The 21,556-nt window shown below is 45.9% G+C and overlaps 1 protein-coding gene across 1 annotated transcript; it reads left to right on the plus strand.

Annotated features, from left to right (window-relative positions):
* Positions 1–558: 558 nt before the first annotated feature.
* Positions 559–2,079, plus strand: LOC147957393 (uncharacterized). Its single transcript, XM_087536862.1, has 3 exons — positions 559–926; positions 1,016–1,317; positions 1,693–2,079. The coding sequence occupies exons 1-2, from the start codon at positions 690–692 to the stop codon at positions 1,292–1,294; spliced, it is 516 nt and encodes a 171-aa protein (XP_087392988.1). The 5' UTR covers positions 559–689; the 3' UTR covers positions 1,295–1,317; positions 1,693–2,079.
* Positions 2,080–21,556: the final 19,477 nt, after the last annotated feature.

A 21,556-nucleotide genomic window follows, 5' to 3' on the forward strand; every position in this document is an offset into this window, starting at 1 on the left:
TGGCCACCTTTTACGACTCTGCGTTTTCTATAGTGCACCACCACTGGCGGAGCTAGCTAGGAATGGCTGGGGGGCCAAGGCTAAATCATGGGTGTTTGAGGGTGTAAACTGCTAAAAAAAATCCTCATCTAAGTCCTCCCTCAAAAAATTTCTTCATAGTTTGGTCCAAAGTTGGGGGGGGGGGGGGGGGCCACAGCCCCCCAGACTTGCACATAGCTCCGCCACTGTGCACCACACTATCGCTGAAAAACCTAAACCTTCCCAAAATCTCTACTGGTAGGTTTTCCTAAAATGGCACAAACAAGTGATTATACAACAATGCGTCCTTTCTCTCCACAATGCTAGTACTCACAACAACCACCTATAGGCTATATATAGCACTGAATGATTTGTCCATCATCGTGTCAGCAAAATCAAAGCTACTTTTCATTAAAACATGACGAGAAACTTGTTAGGTTCCTACATAAGAATATGAGATCAGTAGTGACTGTAAGATGCATAAGGAGGAAACATGAAATAATTGGATTCTTAGAAAGATCATGAGAAATTCCTGCTTTAAATTTTGATTACGTGCAACAAACCATCGCCACAGCTTGGAGCTCACTATAAAAGCCCCCAAGGGCCCAGGCCATAACACCAGCTAGAAGGCACACCGACTCACCGACCAGATCAGTTCACTCCACACCCAAATGGCGATGACTCATGAAGAAGAGCTCTCCGAGCTGGCTGCCAAGGTAACGGTCTACGCGTTCTGCGCGGCCGTCATCCTCGCCTTCATCGCTGACCAGGCCTGTGCCGGCGGTTGGGGCTGCGCCCCGGCCCACGTCGTGTCGGTGATATGGGACAACCTAGCCATACTCGTCCTGCTTCTCTTGCCGCTTGCGGTCGTGCTCTTCTTCCTCCGCGCCGCCAGCTGCAGCAGCAGGGTACGTATCGTCAGTTCGTCACTCACTTTTCTCCATGCCTCTCTGTTCCATGGTTCCGGTTCTCATGATGATGATGATGATGATGATAGGCCCCGGACGCTGACAGTCTCAGCGTCAAGGATGTTGAGGAGCGACCTTCTGACCTTTCCTTGCCTCTTCTGTTGCTTTTGATTGTGGCGATACTCGGAGCCCTCTCTTTCGCTTTTTACATGTATGGATATCCAGACTTGTCCAATCTTTACGGCCACATGGCTCTCTTGGTCATTTTCCTGTGTGAAGCCTTCGTCTATGTTCGTGCTGCACTGTCGCTGTGGAAGATGAAGATGAACCCCACTCCCAAGCCCAGCAACATGGTGGCTGCAGAGTAACGGAGGATCGCCCACTTACTCAGGTAACCTGCATTAATTAAGCTAACCTGAACATCAACATCAGGCTTCCTAAAAATAGTATTGTATCTGAAGTCTCAACATCGTGTTTTGTACCAACAAATTGGTAGAAGACGACGCAAGTAATGTTCAAGTCAAGCAGTAGTAGATATTATCAGTTGGTTCTGCCTGTTCGCTATCAACTGAAAATATAATTCTTTGTCCTCAGTCATCAAGTCAAGTAGAGATCGATAAAACAGTAATTAATAAATTTTCTGCTTGATCTTTTTTTTGCGGGGTAATTTTTCTGCTTGATCTTCTAATGTTTGCACTTCGGTTGTTTCTTGTCTCAACTTGAAACACCATTGATCTTGATACAATTTCGTCATTTCACTGGCCAGGTGCAGTGGATCTCGAGCCAGCAGTAGCAAGATGATGGAGAGTACTACGTAGTGTACTGCAGGAGCGCCTCTGCTTCCTTCTAGCTTTGTTGCTGTTCTGAATAAAGAGACGTCCTTCTAGCATGTTGTGTGATGTGCAGTACTAATCTATTCAGTATATCTAGTAGTATGAAACTTGCTTCAGTTAATGCTAGTTCAGCGCTGATGCAGTGTCTGGAGCAATATGGTAGTTTGGCTGGTCACTCTCAACCGCACCTATCGATCTAACACAGCATGGATGTGTTCCCTATAAGTATGGCTGGACGTAAGCTCTGATGAAGAGCTTCAATTCTACTCTGTAGTAGGAGTATGTAAAATACCATAGCATTTCACTGGCCTCCTGCTTTATCCGTGATTGTTACTTGCTGCATTTTTCTAGGCTAATTTGCCTGATCGTGACATCTAAAAAATGGTCACACATTTAAAAATATGTTCATGAAAATGTAAGTAACTGATCCGGTAATTTGGAAAAATATATGTACCACTTAAGAAATTGTCCATGACATTTAAAGAAATGTTCACCCGTTAAAAAATATGCTAAAGCCATCTACAAAATGTTCATGAAATGTAAACATTTGTTCGTGCAATTTTTTAAACATGTTTTTAACATATAAAAATTATTTGTATCATTTAAAAAAAATGTTCATATCACTTCAATAAAAATTCACACGTTCTTAAAACGTGTTAATGAATGTACAAACAAATTAGTCCAGATTTTCAAAAATAATTCATGACATGTAATAAAATATTTATACACTGTAACCTGATGAATATTTTTTTGATGATTTTGAAAAATAAGAAAAATAATAATATAAAAAATTTAAAATTAAAGTAAGAAGATAAAAGATAAAAACTAAAGGAAACCAATAAAACATAGAAAAAATAGAAAAGAAAAAACTTGTCGGAACCTTCCCAAAACGGCCAATGTATGTAGAAGCTTCAGAAAACCAAACACGGAGAACGTTGTTGCACCGGCTTAGGAGGACAAACACCGTAGGCGACAAGTCCTTTCTCACAGAAGGCGAGATACAACTTTTTTGAAGTGATGGTGCACTCATATTAAGCACCCTTAGCGGCAAATTGGCGCTACAACGCGCACTGGGCTGCGCTTCGCTCAGCTTCGCTCCCTCACTGCCGATCGATTCCCATTCAAGAGAATGCCATGTTCTTAAAATAAACTAAACGGAGTACAGACCGAAAATAAATTAAGTTGAACTCATTTAGCTGAGGGTATGCAATCCGAATCTCAAAGCAACCTAGAACGTCTGATTGTTCGTGTATGGTATAAATTACTTCCCTGCGGTAACACACGTGGTCGATCTTCTCCATGTGGGCATAGGAGGGGAGTGCAAGAAGGCGGTGTTGGTTGAAGGGGAAAAGCCCCCAAAAACTTTGAAATGTAGCATGTCTGTTCAGCATTTTGACTAATCGCTGTGATAGCAAATCTGCTGGAGGTTGCTCTTCCGTTCAAAATTTTATGTTTCCGTATTCATGCTCATATTCTGGCTGATTCTGACAGAAGCTGATTCTGTGAGAAGTTTCCCAAAAGAACTGGGCCTATATATAGCCATATAGCAAAATGTTGGGCATGATTTAAGAGAGATAAAAAAAGTGGCGACATGGTAATAAATGATATAGCCATAGTAGTAGATGGTGGAGATAATGGTTGTAAAAAAGAATATGACCATATATAGTACATGTGACCAAACTACAGCAACGTTGCCACGACACATCATATCACCATTATAATTCAAGTTCTAGTCTCTAGTTCCCTCATGTCACTTTCGCTTCGGTACACCCTCCTAACCATATCAACGGCTGTGATTATCCCATACCCCTTTTAATAAAGGGCATGATGGTATTTTTGAAAGTACGTTGTCCACGACCAGACCTCCGATACGCGGCGAGCGTACAAACAAGCAGGCCGCTAGGATGCACATCTGGGCCAGCCCACCAGGCGCTAGGCCACCAGGAGTAGGAACGCTTCATAATTCTTACAAAGCATTCCTCTTTATGTCTTCTGCCCAGCTGCAACGGAGTTGTCTCTTGTCTTCTTGTTCGTTCTAAGGCCTTGCAAGTTCCCAGGATCCCGTATATCTATCAAGGAGGAGGTAAGAAGTGAGGAGGACACATAACTACGCTGCTCCTTCGCCTACATATTCCTTTAGATCGGATCTGCACAAAACTAGGTTGAATACCAAATCCCTTTACTCTCGATATTCAATGTGAATCAGATGAGCTTCCTTTTTCAATCTATTTTTTCTTCCTAAAACTGTTTCTTTTTACCTAAATCTGCAGAGTCTCGCATTCCTCATCTTCCTAACTCAGCCTCTCCTCACACTCTAGCTCCAAAGGGCCGGCTCTACATGAAGAAGACCTTCTAATGGGCTGACACCTATTAATAGGTACATCAATTTTATTTTTTAAACAAATTCTATAAAATAATATAATTTTCTAACAATCTTTGAAGTCAAGTTCTTAAAAATCTTAACTAATTTTAGAAAAATGTTTGTGTAACTTTTTGGTCGTACCTTGAAAACTGGTCATATAATTGCAAAAGGTGTTCATGCATTAATTTTTTTTATTCATGTAATTTTAAAAGTGTTGCCACATTAAATTTTTTTTGACCTTTTTTCATATAACTTAAAAAATATAACATCCATGTATTGTTTTAAAGTTGGGTTGGGCTAGTGCAGTTGGTTGAGGTCCGAAGCACAATGGGTTTGGGCCGGGCTGGCCAGGCAGGGCTTAAATTTCAACTTTTTTTTCAGTCATCTGATGTCTCAAAAAAAAAAACAAAACGTGTGATGTTTCTACGAGGGCGACAATGTTAAGATAGCTTTAGGTTGCTTCGCCCCCCGAATTATAATGAAATCAATTACCTCCCGAGTGATTCGTCGCTAAGCATTTGGCAGCATTTCCACCGATCGAACTGAGGAGGAGGAACCGATGGAGTCCTGCGAGATCGCGTGCCTGCTGGAGGAGCTCTTGACGGCGGCGCTCTCCCTCATAGCACTTCAAAAAAAAATTCACGCATTCTTAAAAAGTGTTAATGAATGTACAAACAAATTAGTCCAAATTTTCAAAAATAATTCATGGCATGTAATAAAATATTTGTACACTGTAACCCGATGAATCAAAAAAATTGATGATTTTGAAAGATAATTAAAAATAAAATATAAACAATTTAAAATTAAAGTAAGAAGATAAAAGATAAAAACCAAAGAAGACCAATAAAACATAGAAAATATAGAAAAGAAAAAACTTGTCGGAACCTTCCTAAAACGGCTATCCAATGTATCTAGAAGCTTTAGAAAACCAAACACGGAGAACGTTGTTGCGCTGGCTCAGCAGGACGAACACTGTAGGGGACTGATCCTTTCTCACAGAAGGCGAGATACAACTTTTCTGAAGCGATGGTGCACTCATTTTAAGCATCCTTAGAGCATCTTCAGCCGTTGGCCTCCCAGGAGGAGCTAAAAGTCGCCTCCTGGGAGCGCACCAGCGCTAAACCGCGTACTGGGGACGTGATGTCCTCCAGTCGCGGCGCCCACGTTTTTTTGAAAAAGTTAAATACAGCGCAAACACGGTTCAAATTTAACGCAAATATCGGCGAGTTTGTTCAAATTAAAACATATTTTACCAAAAAAAACTACTATGGGCTGCCCCCGCCGTCTCCATTGCCGCTCCTCGCCGTCTACCTCGCCGCTCCCCGCCGCCCGCCTTTGCAGTTCTACATGCCGAGGAGGCGGTAGAACCGCGTGTAGTCGCCGCCGCCGTCGTCGGCGTCGGCGTCCCCGCCTCCGCCGCCGTCGTCCCTGCTGCATCCCTTCCCCGGTTGGCGCGGCGGGTTGGACGGTCCGGGGGCGTCCTCGTCGTTGTCGCTGTCGAGGATCACGATGCCGTGCTTGTCCTCACGCCCACGCTTGTGGGCGGCGATCTCCTCCAGAGCCCGGCGCTGCCGGACCATCTCGTCGCGGAGGTAGTCGTCCCGCGCCCACTGCAGGGCGTCCTCGTCGGAGAAGCCGCGCCGGGCTATCTCCTCGTACTTCGCGGGGAGGCCGGGCTCCGGCCTGGGCTCGACGAGGATGAAGCGGCCGTAGGGGGGGAGGGGGGGTGGAGTCGCCGATGCGGACGCCGGAGCTGCGGGTGCGCGCGCTGACAGGCGTGTCCTGGGGCTCCGGCTTGACGGGGCAGAGGCAGGGAGAGCCCGACGAGCGGCCGGACGAGGAGGAGGACGCCCCAGGCCGCTCCATGCGCCTCAGCGTCCAGGAGCTCCCACGGCGGCGTGAGAAGGACGGGGGGAGCGGGGTACTCGAGGCGCGGCGTGTTGCCGCCCTCGATGTACTCGAGGACGGGCTCCAACGTGCGGCCGGGCACGCCCCACCACCGGCGCCGGCCCTAGGAGTTGATTCTGCCGGAGGGCACGACGCCGTTGGTGGCCTCGAGTTGCTCGGCGTGACGGCGGCGGACGTAGGGCTCCCAGAGCGGGCTGTCAGGGATGTAGCGTGGCCCCTCCCTCGCCGCCCGCGGCAGGGACGCGCGGATACGTGCGATCTCCGCACGCCGCGCCGCCCCGGTGGGTGGTGGCGGCACCGGCACGCCGCCGGCACTGATCCTCCAAGCCCCGGGCACCCGCATGTCCGGCGGGACCAGGTACTCGGCCTCGAAAAGGAGGCGAGCCTCATCCTCGTGAAGATGGCGGCGCCCGAAGCCATTCGCCGTCGCCTGGGAAGCGCTCGGCCATTCTTCTGAACTGTAGACGGCGAGAGGAGGAAGGGGGAAGAAGTGGGCGCGTCGGCGGTGGAGTATCTGTGCGTGTCTCCGGCGCGCTGGTGGTCGGCTTATATAGGTGGAGTCGCCGCGTGGTAGGCTTGGCCGGCGCGTTACGCGTGGCGTGGTGGCGTGGCGGGCGAGGGGACGCGCGTCGCCCGGCCTTCACTGCGCCGCCCGTGAGGCATCAATGAAGGCTGACCGGCGCGGCAGCGCGCGCAGCTTTGGCATTGATTCGCCGCAGGAAACGAGGCGATCAGGACGACGAAGTGGCGAGAAGAGAGTCGAGTCGCTGACGCGGCTGGCCCGCGGCTCTTCGCGCCAAAAACGATTCGTCCGGCGCCCCCGAGCCACCCCCAGCGCGCCGGGTTCGGGTTGGGTCCGCCGGTGTCAATTTCGGCCCGAGCCGGCGAAAACTGGGCCCTTGGAGACACGACTGGGCAGATTTTTTGACGCCGGCAGCCGAAAAATCGCCTGAGGGACCTTCTTGAAGGCGTGGCTGGAGATGCTCTTAGCGGAAAATTGGCGCTACTACGCGCACTGGGCTGCGCTTCGCTTGGCTTCGCTCCCTCACTGCCGATCGATACCCATTCAACAGAACGCCATGTTCTTAAAACAAACTAAATGGAGTACACAGTGAAAATAAATTAAATTGAACTCACTTAGCTGAGGGCATGCAATCCGAATCTCGAAGAAACCTAGAACGCCTGATTTTTCGTGTATGGTATAAATTACTTCCATGCAGTAACACACGGGGTCGATCTTCTCCATGTGGGCGTAGGAGGGGAGTGCAAGAAGGCGGCGTTGGTTGGAGGGGAAAACAGCCAAAAACTTTGAGTAATCACTGCGATAGCAAATCTGCTGGAGGTTGCTCTTCCGTTAAAATCTATATGTTTACGCATTCATGCTCATATTCTGGCTGATTCTGAGAGAAGCTGATTTTATGGGAAATTTCCCAAAAATTGATTCTAGTGAATCAAAAGCTAAAAAGAACTGGGCCTATATATAGCCATATAGAAAAATGTTGGGCATGATTTAAGAGAGATAAGAAAAGTGGCGACATGGTAATATATGATATAGCCATAGTAGTAGATGGTGGAGATAATGGTTGTGAAAGAGAATATAACCATATACAGTACATGTGACCAAACTGCAGAAACGCTACCACACAACACATCATATCACCATTCTAATTCAAGTTCTCTAGTTCCCTTGTGTCACTTTAGTCACCTTATTCTTAAAATGGGACTGATGGATAGGCATGCCCCTATTTTCCACAAACCAGGCTACAATTACAAAAAGTTAATACTAGCACTAACAATATTTAATTAGCATTGCACTACCTAAGTTTCTGGGAGACTTGTATCTATATTTTCGTCATAATTGTGAACTTGCATTCCTCTCATGTTTTTAATAAGGGGAAACTACGTCTTAGTGTAGATGTTGACATCTCATTCCACTAAAGATAAATACACTCGTCATGGCGACGTTTGGGTGTCTCTGCAGGTTCAAGGCTTAATAAAAAAGCTAGCCATATACTGCAACTTTTTTTGTTTCCATCAGTAGTAGTTCCTTGTACTTCCATTTTTACACCTTGTTGCCTAGAACTGAAATTCAAGCTAATCACACAGTAGCATGACAAGTGATCCCCACATCACTAATTAATTTTGTCCTTTTTGCTCATAAGTCAATCATCGTCATCACGTACCGTACTAGAAAGAGAAATCAAGTTAAGAACCTCTAGGCTGACCCACACCCTTTGTCCTGTTTGAAAAATATGAGAAAATATGTACTACATTGCATAAGCAAGAACATGAGTTATATACTACATTGGTACCACACACTTTGTCACGTTGATTTGAATTATGAGAATATTCTAAATTCCAATTGATAGGGTTGATTTTGAAAATTCACAAAGTACTCACTCAAACAGTTCTATTCTTGCAAGAGTTATGAGAAACTTCTGTGTTTTAAAACCTAAATAAATCGGTCATGGTCACTTCTGCAGGATCAGGAGCGCTTCTGCTTGCTGTTCGGAATAAAGAGATGGACCATCAGGACATGCCTGTCGTCTGATGTGTAGTAATATATCCTTTTCTTTTTTGCTCACAAAATATATATCCTTTTGTTTTTTACTGCGACACTATTAGTCTATCCAGTACTAGTAAAACGTCCGTGCATTGCTACAGGCTATACTGTATATAAATGAATTAGACAAAATATTGATATTGAAGCTTATTTCTCTCTCATACACCAACCTCAAGGTCGACGGCAGGTTCCCGCGATCTAGTGTAGCATAAACATGGCCATATTGGAGGGCTATACTGTATATAATAAAGGGGATTTGTTTTCATTGTATGTATGATATACTTTATGATACACTGTATGAAAAATGTAACAATGCGACAGTCCATGCTCCCACAAATCCAGACCAAATTGGAGAGAAAAATGTCTAAACTATGAACCCTGTTATCTCCAACACGCATACCCAACATAAAAACTCCACCCCATGACACACCCTTATGTTTTCCTGTCGGACCTTCCCCTTCCGCTCGATTTTCGCCGTAGTGAGACATTTCTCGCTGGAGCCCTCTCCTTTAAAACGGGATGACGCCCACCTCAGCTTCGCCATCGCGGCCTCTCTCCTTCACACCATACTTCCCCACGGAGGGATTGCATTTAGACGTCGAAAAAAATCGATGGCGAGGGAGTCATGGAGGAGGGGTAGAGAACGATCCGGTGAAAGCCAAAAAAACCTGCGTACAATGTTCGCTCCGCCTGGGTCATAGAGGAGTCCCCCTGGTAGAGGAGTTTGGGGAGAAGAGGACGGCGACGCGAGGACACGTCGGGAGGATCGCAAGGAAGACACGTTGGTAGAGGAGATCAGGGAGAAGAGGACTGCAGCGCAAGGAAGTTGGGATTATCGTGAGGAGGGCAGGCGATGGGAGGATTGCGTTCACATACACGTTAATGGGCCAGCCCAATGCTGTGATGTGATGATGTCAAAGGTGGGCGAAAGATAGGAGTGGTGGGATGAGGTGGAGTGAGGCGAGACTACCAACTAAGACATTAGTAGTAGAGATTACGGAGAGTTGGTATAACATACATAATCCTTATGGAAAATATTAGGCTGAATCTTTGAGTAAGTGAATCTATCTTGTAAACTCCATTGTAGACCATGCATACACATTATTCTCCAGAAGAACTGGTGCAGATTATTTGAAGGAGCTTGATATCCCATAGACCATAGTCCTCGTGTAGTCTTGCATTGAAAGATATAGGTATGTAAGACAGTTAGCTTGGAATGAAATAGATAATTAAATGGAAAAGAGAAGAACTGAAATGAGGTAGAACTTCCAGTAGGGTCACATTTCATTACTCAGACTAACCAAAAGTTTCAGAACCGAGTTCTTGGAGCTCTTTGTCTTTGAGGTCATCATTCTTTATAATCTAAAACGTGAACATTTGGTTGGTAAAGAACATTACGCGTTAAATATGACATGTTATAGCATGCCTAATATCAAGACCACCTCTCATGGGCACAATCAACTCCCTAAATCCTCTTTTTTTATCAGATGCATAATGCACATCACTTACCGAGGAAGATTTTAGCCTCTTCAACATAACAATCGGCATCCCTTGTCAAAGCTCACACCAAAATAACTACACGTGTAATCATTCTACCCTTTGATTGATAGACTGACAATAAGTACACAAAAGATAGAAGCTACTCACATTCAAACTTCTGCCACAAGCTCGTTGATGGTCATGCCCCTTCAACATGTTCACACATAGTGCGTCAAAAAATAATATTCCTCCAACCAGCCCATACAGAATGCCTCAACTTGGCATGATAAAACAAATCCAGATTGCATTATTCATTGAAATGATAAAAAATGAAAACATCTCAAACCAATATGTATGTAGAACCTGAAATTATATCTTATGTATCAAAACGACTATACAACCTTTCAAAAAGCGAAGGAGGACTGTACATAATACAATACTCCTTTCCAGCGCTTTACGTCGCCCGCCTCCCAATGCATCCCTGGTCATATCCATGGCCTACAGGAGGCGCTTCACCTACATCAGAATTTCGAGATAGGAATCCCTTCTTCACCTACAGCAAAATTTCGAGATCCCAACACTATCAGGCTAATACAAAGATCCATGAGAAGTGTGAACGCACCAACATCTCCGGGTATGCATGGACCGTACGGGTAACTGATTTGGAAAACGTAGGCGGCGATGCCGGCATGGCCGACGACACATGATGCACCTATAGTGAGACCGGCGGCGGCCAGCAGCACCGTGGCGGCCCAATTCGATAAGCCCGGTGGTCGAGTACCTGGAAGGCCATTAGCCCACGCCCACGACGTTGGCAAAGTAGCTCGGGATGGCAGCGGCGAATCGCTGGGTCACCCGTGTCAGTGACCTCGAGGCGCCGTTGGCGCGAAGGGGAGCATGTTTCCACTGTCGCAGATCTCCCATGCGACATCAATGGTCGACAGCATCAGTCTCTCTCGATGGACCAGATCTTCCCTGTCGCGGTATTCGGGGGAGAGGGGGTAGGCAGTGCCAAACAACGGAGGGACAGGCTTGACCTGGCAGGTTCTTGAGCGGTTTGACAGTTCTTTTTTTTCAAGGATAGTTGAATGCCCTTGCGTTGCTATGGGACATCCAAGATACTACCTCTCTCTCAGTTTACAGGGCGTGCACGTGCCCCTAGGTCATCAATTTGACCAACCTAATACAAGTCATATATTATAAAAAATATAATAATATAAAATTCAGATGTTCTATTTTCAAACCGTATAATTTTTATGTTATATAATTTATATTAAGGTGATAAAATTGGTAACCTAGGTATACGCATAGGACTTGTAAACTGAAACGGAGGTAGTATATATATTGATCAATAACCAGAAGGTTATTAACTCTACTTCACAAACTTCGACAATGCATGCACATTTTAATTTTCGATCAAAAAAACAAAGGTAACAAACTCCTATAACAGTGGATAAAATACAAGAAATCAGTCTAACTGAAAATACCACGTCTACCTAAGAACGTCTATAATATCAATTAAGAAGTCTGCTACAAAACTTACTGACAGGTGGAAAAGGGGCAGCTAGTATCTCTCCAACAAGCAAAATCATACCATACAAAATAGATTGCCTGCAGTCAATAAAACAGTAGTAGGGCATCTGAACAAAAAAATACATAGGGAAAATGGAACATGTCGTTTTGAAGATTACATTAATCCTGTCAATGTTAACCACAATACTGAAGATAGGCCATAATGGCCACATGACCATCTATACTGTACTGATAACAGAACTGCATGTCTTCATTGCTATCATTATAGATTAACATATTTAATTGTTTCAGCACAAAGGTTCCATAATGTCAGGGAAAATTCAAGAATCTTCACACGCACTTAATAGACCATGTAATAGCATGTTGAAAACTACGCAGGAAAAGTATGGTTCCGAGATACTTAAGTCTTGAGGTCAGTCCAGTCTTACCACGAAAATGAAAAGACCATATGATGTCTGGTGCAACTCCCTATTCATCAGTAGAGAATCCTTCGATTTATTTACATGAAGATTCTTATTGGGCATGGCTGCATCAATCCGAGTATATATATCTGGATGATTGATTCCACACATGTGGAGCAGATATTGGAGATTATTAATATTCTAGCTTATTCCAAACTTTATTTATTTTTATCCCAGTTCTAGACTTCTAATGTCTGTGAAAGAAGAAAATCTTGACTGGAACACAAAATGGCAACAATAAGAAAAAGTTATCACCGGAGCAATGCAGTTAAGAGTTCCGGATACCTTTCAAAAAGAAGTGACATATATTAGCATATTTTATCAGAACAATTCAATCTGCAAATTAGCAAACATGGACATTCCAGTGCATAGTAGTACGAAAAAGGTGAAAAACAAGTGAACTATGACACAATGTAACAGCTGAATCAACAAGGACATGTTAGAATGCGAACATATTGGAGATGAGAATTCCATTGACCTCTCGTTGGATCTCTTCAAATCAGATCACCGATGGCGCTTCCAGCAGCGAGGCTTCCCCACGGCAAGGCATCTTTCTGGCTATTGTAGCTCTGGAGGATTATGCCATCGGTAGATAATCTACCAGGACCTAAGGCTTTTCCATCCGGCCACGGCTGCAGCCGCGTCCACATTGCCGTGGATGCTCCGCCATATCCGTCTGGACGAGCGCATGCTCTTCATCACCAACCTCTTGTTTAGCCACGATGCCACGGTGGCTTGAAGCCACAAACGACATGCTTGAGCACACATCGCGATGTTGGGGGCCACACCCGACAGCGACACCATGCAACGCGTCATGGCGGCGTTCATGGAGGCGTTGGCGCGATGCTAGTGTTGGGGAACGTTGCAGAAAACAAAATTTTCCTACGGTTTCACCAAGATCCATCTAGGAGTTCATCTAGCAACGAGTGATCGGATTGCATCTACATACCTTTGTAGATCACGCGCGGAAGCGTTCAAAGAACGGGGATGAGGAAGTCGTACTCGACGTGATCCAAATCACCGGAGATCCTAGCGCCGAACTGACGGCACCTCCGCGTTCAACACATGTACGGTCAGCGTAACGTCTCCTCCTTCTTGATCCAGCAAGGGGGAAGGAGAGGTTGAGGAAGATGGCTCCATCAGCAGCACGACGGCGTGGTGGTGATGGAGCTGCAGTACTCCGGCAGGGCTTTGCTAAGCTCTATGGAGGTGGAGGAGGTGTTGGAGAGGGAGAGGGAGGCACCAAAGGCATGGTGTGAGAGGCCCTTCTTCCCCCACTATATATAGGGAGCCAAGGGGGGGGGGCGCCGGCCCTAGGAGATGCAATCTCCTAGGGGGGCGGCGGCCAAGGGAGGAATCCCTCCTCCCCAAGGCACCTAGGAGGTGCCTTCCCCTTTTAGGACTCTTCCTTTCTTGATCTCCTGGCGCATGGGCCTCTTGGGGCTGGTGCCCTTGGCCCATATAGGCCAAGGCGCACACCCCTACAGCCCATGTGGCCCCCGGGGCAGGTGGCCCCACCCGGTGGACCCCCGGGACCCTTCCGGTGGTCCCGGTACAATACCGGTGACCCCGAAACTTGTCCCGACGGCCGAAATAGCACTTCCTATATATAATTCTTTACCTCCGGACCATTCCCGAACTCCTTGTGACGTCCGGGATCTCATCCGGGACTCCGAACAACATTAGGGTTACTGCATATACATATCCCTACAACCCTAGCGTCACCGAACCTTAAGTGTGTAGACCCTACGGGTTCGGGAGACATGTAGACATGACCGAGATCGCTCTCCGGTCAATAACCAACAGCGGGATCTGGATACCCATGTTGGCTCCCACATGCTCCTCGATGATCTCATCGGATGAACCACGATGTCGAGGATTCAAGCAACCCCGTATACAATTCATTTTGTCAATCGGTATGCTACTTGCCCGAGATTCGATCATCGGTATCCCAATACCTTGTTCAATCTCGTTACTGGCAAGTCACTTTACTCGTACCGTAATGCATGATCCCGTGACCAGACACTTGGTCACTTTGAGCTCATAATGATGATGTATTACCGAGTGGGCCCAGTGATACCTCTCCGTCATACGGAGTGACAAATCCCAGTCTTGATCCGTGTCAACCCAACAGACACTTTCGGAGATACCCGTAGTATACCTTTATAGTCACCCAGTTACGTTGTGACATTTGGTACACCCAAAGCACTTCTACGGTATCCGGGAGTTACACGATCTCATGGTCTAAGGAAAAGATACTTGACATTGGAAAACTCTAGCAAACGAACTATACGATCTTGTGCTATGTTTAGGATTGGGTCTTGTCCATCACATCATTCTCCTAATGATGTGATCTCGTTATCAATGACATCCAATGTCCATAGTCAGGAAACCATGACTATCTGTTGATCAACGAGCTAGTCAACTAGAGGCTTACTAGGGACATGTTGGTGTCTATTATTCACACATGTATTACGATTTCCGGATAACACAATTATAGCATGAATAAAGACAATTATCATGAACAAGGAAATATAATAATGCTTTTATTATTGCCTCTAGGGCATATTTCCAACAGTCTCCCACTTGCACTAGAGTCAATAATCTAGTTACATTGTGATGAATCGAACACCCATGGAATTCTGGTGTTGATCATGTTTTGCTCTAGGGAGAGGTTTAGTCAATGGATCTGCTACATTCAGGTCCGTATGTACTTTACAAATATCTATGTCTCCATCTTGAACATTTTCACGAATGGAGTTGAAGCGACGCTTGATGTGCCTGGTCTTCTTGTGAAACCTGGGCTCCTTGGCAAGTGCAATAGCTCCAGTGTTGTCACAGAAGAGTTTGATTGGCCCCGACATTGGGTATGACTCCTAGGTCGGTGATGAACTCCTTCACCCAAATTGCTTCATGTGCTGCCTCCGAGGCTGCCATGTACTCCGCTTCACATGTAGATCCCGCCACGACGCTCTGCTTGCAACTGCACCAGCTTACTGCCCCACCATTCAAAATATACACGTATCCGGTTTGTGACTTTGAGTCATCCAGATCTGTGTCGAAGCTAGCGTCGACGTAACCCTTTACGACGAGCTCTTCGTCACCTCCATAGACGAGAAACATTTCCTTAGTCCTTTTCAGGTACTTCAGGATATTCTTGACCGCTGTCCAGTGTTCCTTGCCGGGATTACTTTGGTACCTACCTACCAAACTTACGGCAAGGTTTACATCAGGTCTGGTACACAGCATGGCATACATAATAGAACCTATGGCTGAGGCATAGGGGATGACACTCATCTCTTCTATATCTTCTGCCGTGGTCGGACATTGAGCTGAGCTCAATTTCACACCTTGCAACACAGGCAAGAACCCCTTCTTAGACTGATCCATATTGAACTTCTTCAATATCTTATCAAGGTATGTGCTTTGTGAAAGACCTATGAGGCGTCTTGATCTGTCTCTATAGATCTTGATGCCTAATATATAAGCAGATTCTCCAAGGTCCTTCATTGAAAAACTCTTATTCAAGTAGGCCTTAATGTTGTCCAAAAGCTCTATATCATTTCCCATCAAAAGTATGTCATCTACATATAATATGAGAAATGCTACAGAGCTCCCACTCACTTTCTTGTAAACGCAGGCTTCTCCATAAGTCTGCATAAACCCAAACGCTTTGATCATCTCATCAAAGCGAATGTTCCAACTCCGAGATGCTTGCACCAGCCCATAAATCGAGCGTTGGAGCTTGCACACCTTGTCAGCATATTTAGGATCGACAGAACCTTCCGGCTGCATCATATACAATTCTTCCTTAAGGAAACCATTAAGGAATGCCGTTTTGACGTCCATTTGCCATATCTCATAATCGTAGAATGCGGCAATTGCTAACATGATTCGGACGGACTTTAGCTTCGCTACCGGTGAGAAAGTCTCATCGTAGTCAACCCCTTGAACTTGTCGATAACCCTTAGCGACAAGCCGAGATTTATAGATGGTCACATTACCATCCGCGTCTGTCTTCTTCTTAAAGATCCATTTATTTTCTATGGCTCGCCGCTCTACGGGCAAGTCAGTCAAAGTCCATCGTTTTCATACATGGATCCTGTCTCGGATTTCATGGCTTCCAGCCATTTGTCGGAATCCGGGCCCGCCATCGCTTCTTCATAGTTCGAAGGTTCACCGTTGTCTAACAACATGATTTCCAAGACAGGGTTGCCGTACCAATCTGGTGCGGAACGTGTCCTTGTGGACCTTCGAATTTCAGTAGGAGCTTGATCAGAAGTATCCTGATCATCATCATTAACTTCCTCTCTAGTCGGTGCAGGCACCTCAGGAACATTTTCTTGAGTTGCGCCATTTTCCGGTTCAAGAGGTAATAGTTCATCAAGTTCTACTTTCCTCCCACTTACTTCTTTCAAGAGAAACTCCTTCTCTAGAAAGGATCCATTCTTGGCAACAAAGATCTTGCCTTCGGATCTGAGGTAGAAGGTATACCCAATAGTTTCTTTAGGGTATCCTATGAAGACGCATTTTTCCGACTTGGGTTCGAGCTTTTCAGGTTGAAGTTTCTTGACATAAGCATCGCATCCCCAAACTTTTAGAAACGACAGCTTAGGTTTCTTCCCAAACCATAATTCATACGGTGTCGTCTCAACGGATTTCGACGGAGCCCTATTTAAAGTGAATGCGGCAGTCTCTAAAGCATAGCCCCAAAAAGATAGCGGTAAATTGGTAAGAGACATCATAGATCGCACCATATCTAATAGAGTGCGATTACGACGTTCGGACACACCATTACGCTGAGGTGTTCCAGGCAGCGTGAGTTGTGAAACTATTCCACATTTTCTTAAGTGTGTGCCAAACTCGTGACTCAAGTATTCTCCTCCACGATCTGATCGCAGGAACTTGATTTTCCTGTCACGTTGATTCTCAACCTCACTCTGAAATTCCTTGAACTTTTCAAAGGTCTCAGACTTGTGTTTCATTAAGTAGACATACCCATATCTACTCAAGTCATCAGTGAGGGTGAGAACATAACGATAGCCACCGCGAGCCTCAACACTCATTGGACCGCACACATCAGTATGTATGATTTCCAATAAGTTGGTTGCTCGCTCCATTGTTCCTGAGAATGGAGTCTTGGTCATTTTACCCATGAGGCATGGTTCGCAAGTGTCAAATGATTCGTAATCAAGAGACTCTAAAAGTCCATCAGCATGGAGCTTCTTCATGCGTTTGACATGTGACCAAGGCGGCAGTGCCACAAGTATGTGGGACTATCATTATCAATCTTACATCTTTTGGTACTCACACTATGAACATGTGTAGCATTACGCTCGAGATTCATTAAGAATAAACCATTCACCATCGGAGCATGACCATAAAACATATCTCTCATATAAATAGAACAACCATTATTCTCGGATTTAAATGAGTAGCCATCTCGAATTAAATGAGATCCTGATACAATGTTCATGCTCAAAGCTGGCACTAAATAACAATTATTGAGGTTTAAAACTAATCCCGAAGGTAAATGTAGAGGTAGCGTGCCGACGGCGATCACATTGACCTTGGAACCATTCCCGACGCGCATCGTCACCTCGTCCTTCGCCAGTCTCCGCTTATTCCGCAGCTCCTGTTTTGAGTTACAAATGTGAGCAACCGCACCGGTATCAAATACCCAGGAGCTACTACGAGTACTGGTAAGGTAGACATCAATTACATGTATATCACATATACCTTTCATTTTGCCGGCCTTCTTGTCTGCTAAGTATTTGGGGCAGTTCCGCTTCCAGTGACCACTTTCCTTGCAATAAAAGCACTCAGTCTCGGGCTTGGGTCCATTCTTTGGCTTCTTCCCGGCAGCTTGCTTGCCGGGCGCGGCAACTCCCTTGCCGTCCTTCTTGAAATCTTTCTTTCCCTTGCCCTTCTTGAACTTAGTGTTTTTATTCACCATCAACACTTGATGTTCCTTTTTGACTTCTACCTCTGCTGATTTCAGCATTGCAAATACTTCAGGAATGGTCTTTTCCATCCCCTGCATATTGAAGTTCATCACAAAGCTCTTGTAGCTCGGTGGAAGCGACTGAAGGATTCTGTCAATGACCGCGTCATCCGGGAGATTAACTCCCAGCTGAGTCAAGCGGTTATGCAACCCAGACATAGTGAGTATGTGCTCACTGACAGAACTGTTTTCCTCCATCTTACAGCTGAAGAACTTGTCGGAGACTTGATATCTCTCGACTCGGGCATGAGCTTGGAAAACCATTTTCAGCTCTTCGAACATCTCATATGCTCAGTGTCTCTCAAAACGCTTTTGGAGCCCCGGCTCTAAGCTGTATAGCATGCCGCACTGAACGAGGGAGTAGTCATCGGTACGTGCCCACCAAGCGTTCATAACGTCTTGTTCTGTAGGGAGAATAGGTGCGTCACCTAGCGGTGCTTGTAGGACATAATCTTTCTTGGCAGCTATGAGGATGATCCTCAGGTTCCGGACCCAGTCCGTGTAGTTGCTGCCATCGTCTTTCATCTTGGTTTTCTCTAGGAACGCGTTGAAGTTGAGGACTACGTTGGCTATTTGATCTACAAGACATATTGTAAAATTTTTAGACTAAGTTCATGATAATTAAGTTCATCTAATCAAATTATTCAATGAACTCCCACTTAGATAGACATCCCTCCAGTAATCTAAGTATAACATGATCCGATTTAACTAGGCCGTGTCCGATCATCACGTGAGACGGACTAGTCAACATCGGTGAACATCTTCATGTTGATCGTATCTTCTATACGACTCATGCTCGACCTTTCGGTCTTCTGTGTTCCGAGGCCATGTCTGTACATGCTAGGCTCGTCAAGTCAACCTAAGTGTTTGCATGTGTAAATCTGTCTTACACCCGTTGTATGTGAACGTTAGAATCTAACACCCGATCATCACGTGGTGCTTCGAAACAACGAACTGTCGCAACGGTGCACAGTTAGGGGGAACACTTTCTTGAAATTATTACGAGGGATCATCTTATTTACTACCGTCGTTATAAGTAAACAAGATGCAGAAACATGATAAACATCAGATGCAATCAAACAATAATAGTGACATGATATGGCCAATATCACATAGCTCCTTTGATCTCCATCTTGGGGCTCCATGATCATCTTGCCACCGGTATGACACCATGATCTCCATCATCATGATCTCCATCATCGTGTCTCCATGAAGTTGCTCGCCAACTATTACTTCTACTACTACGGCTAACGTGTTTAGCAATAAAGTAAAGTAATTTACATGGCGTTTCTCAATGACACGCAAGTCATACAAAAAATAAAGACAACTCCTATGGCTCCTGCCGGTTGTCATACTCATCGACATGCAAGTCGTGATTCTTATTACAATAGCATGAACATCTCATACATCACATATATATCATTCATCATTCATCACAACTTTGGCCATATCACATCACAGAACACTTGCTGCAAAAACAAGTTAGACGTCCTCTAATTGTTGTTGCAAGTTTTACGTGGCTGCAAAAGGGTTCTAGCAAGAACGTTTTCTTACCTACGTGAAAGCCACAACGTGATCTGTCAACTTCTATTTACCCTTCATAAGGACCCTTTTCATCGAATCCGCTCCAACTAAAGTGGGAGAGACAGACACCCGCCAGCCACCTTATGCAACTTGTGCATGTTAGTCGGTGGAACCGGTCTCACGTAAGCGTACGTGTAAGGTTGGTCCGGGCCGCTTCATCCCACAATACCGTTGAAGCAAGATAAGACTAGTAGCGGCAAGAAAGTTGACAACATCAACGCCCACAACAAATTGTGTTCTACTCGTGCAAGAGAACTACGCATAGACCTAGCTCATGATGCCACTGTTGGGGAACGTTGCAGAAAACAAAATTTTCCTATGGTTTCACCAAGATCCATCTAGGAGTTCATCTAGCAACGAGTGATCGGATTGCATCTACATACCTTTGTAGATCACGCGCGGAAGCGTTCAAAGAACGGGGATGAGGAAGTCGTACTCGACGTGATCCAAATCACCGGAGATCCTAGCGCCGAACGGACGGCACCTCCGCGTTCAACACACGTACGGTCAGCGTAACGTCTCCTCCTTCTTGATCCAGCAAGGGGGAAGGAGAGGTTGAGGAAGATGGCTCCAGCAGCAGCACGACGGCGTGGTGGTGATGGAGCTGCAGTACTCCGGCAGGGCTTCGCTAAGCTCTATGAAGGTGGAGGAGGTGTTGGAGAGGGAGAGGGAGGCACCAAAGGCGTGGTGTGAGAGGCCCTCCTTCCCCCACTATATATAGGGAGCCAAGGGGGGGGGCCGGCCCTAGGAGATGCAATCTCCTAGGGGGGCGGCGGCCAAGGGAGGAATCCCTCCTCCCCAAGGCACCTAGGAGGTGCCTTCCCCTTTTAGGACTCTTCCTTTCTTGATCTCCTGGCGCATGGGCCTCTTGGGGCTGGTGCCCTTGGCCCATATAGGCCAAGGCGCACACCCCTACAGCCCATGTGGCCCCCGGGGCAGGTGGCCCCACCCGGTGGACCCCCAGGACCCTTCCGGTGGTCCCGGTACAATACCGGTGACCCCGAAACTTGTCCCGACGGCCGAAATAGCACTTCCTATATATAATTCTTTACCTCCGGACCATTCCGGAACTCCTCGTGACGTCCGAGATCTCATCCGGGACTCCGAACAACATTCGGGTTACTGCATATACATATCCCTACAACCCTAGCGTCACCGAACCTTAAGTGTGTAGACCCTACGGGTTCGGGAGACATGTAGACATGACCGAGATCGCTCTTCGGTCAATAACCAACAGCGGGATCTGGATACCCATGTTGGCTCCCACATGCTCCTCGATGATCTCATCGGATGAACCACGATGTCGAGGATTCAAGCAACCCCGTATACAATTCATTTTGTCAATCGGTATGCTACTTGCCCGAGATTCGATCGTCGGTATCCCAATACCTTGTTCAATCTCGTTACCGGCAAGTCACTTTACTCGTACCGTAATGCATGATCCCGTGACCAGACACTTGGTCACTTTGAGCTCATAATGATGATGTATTACCGAGTGGGCCCAGTGATACCTCTCCGTCATACGGAGTGACAAATCCCAGTCTTGATCCGTGTCAACCCAACAGACACTTTTGGAGATACCCGTAGTATACCTTTATAGTCACCCAGTTACGTTGTGACGTTTGGTACACCCAAAGCACTCCTACGGTATCCGAGAGTTACACGATCTCATGGTCTAAGGAAAAGATACTTGACATTGGAAAACTCTAGCAAACGAACTATACGATCTTGTTCTATGTTTAGGATTGGGTCTTGTCCATCACATCATTCTCCTAATGATGTGATCTCGTTATCAATGACATCCAATGTCCATAGTCAGGAAACCATGACTATCTGTTGATCAACGAGCTAGTCAACTAGAGGCTTACTAGGGACATGTTGGTGTCTATTATTCACACATGTA

The sequence above is a fragment of the Triticum urartu genome, chromosome 7A (assembly GCF_056163025.1).
Source record: "Triticum urartu cultivar PI428250 chromosome 7A, HENAU_Tu73, whole genome shotgun sequence".
NCBI lineage: Eukaryota > Viridiplantae > Streptophyta > Magnoliopsida > Poales > Poaceae > Triticum > Triticum urartu.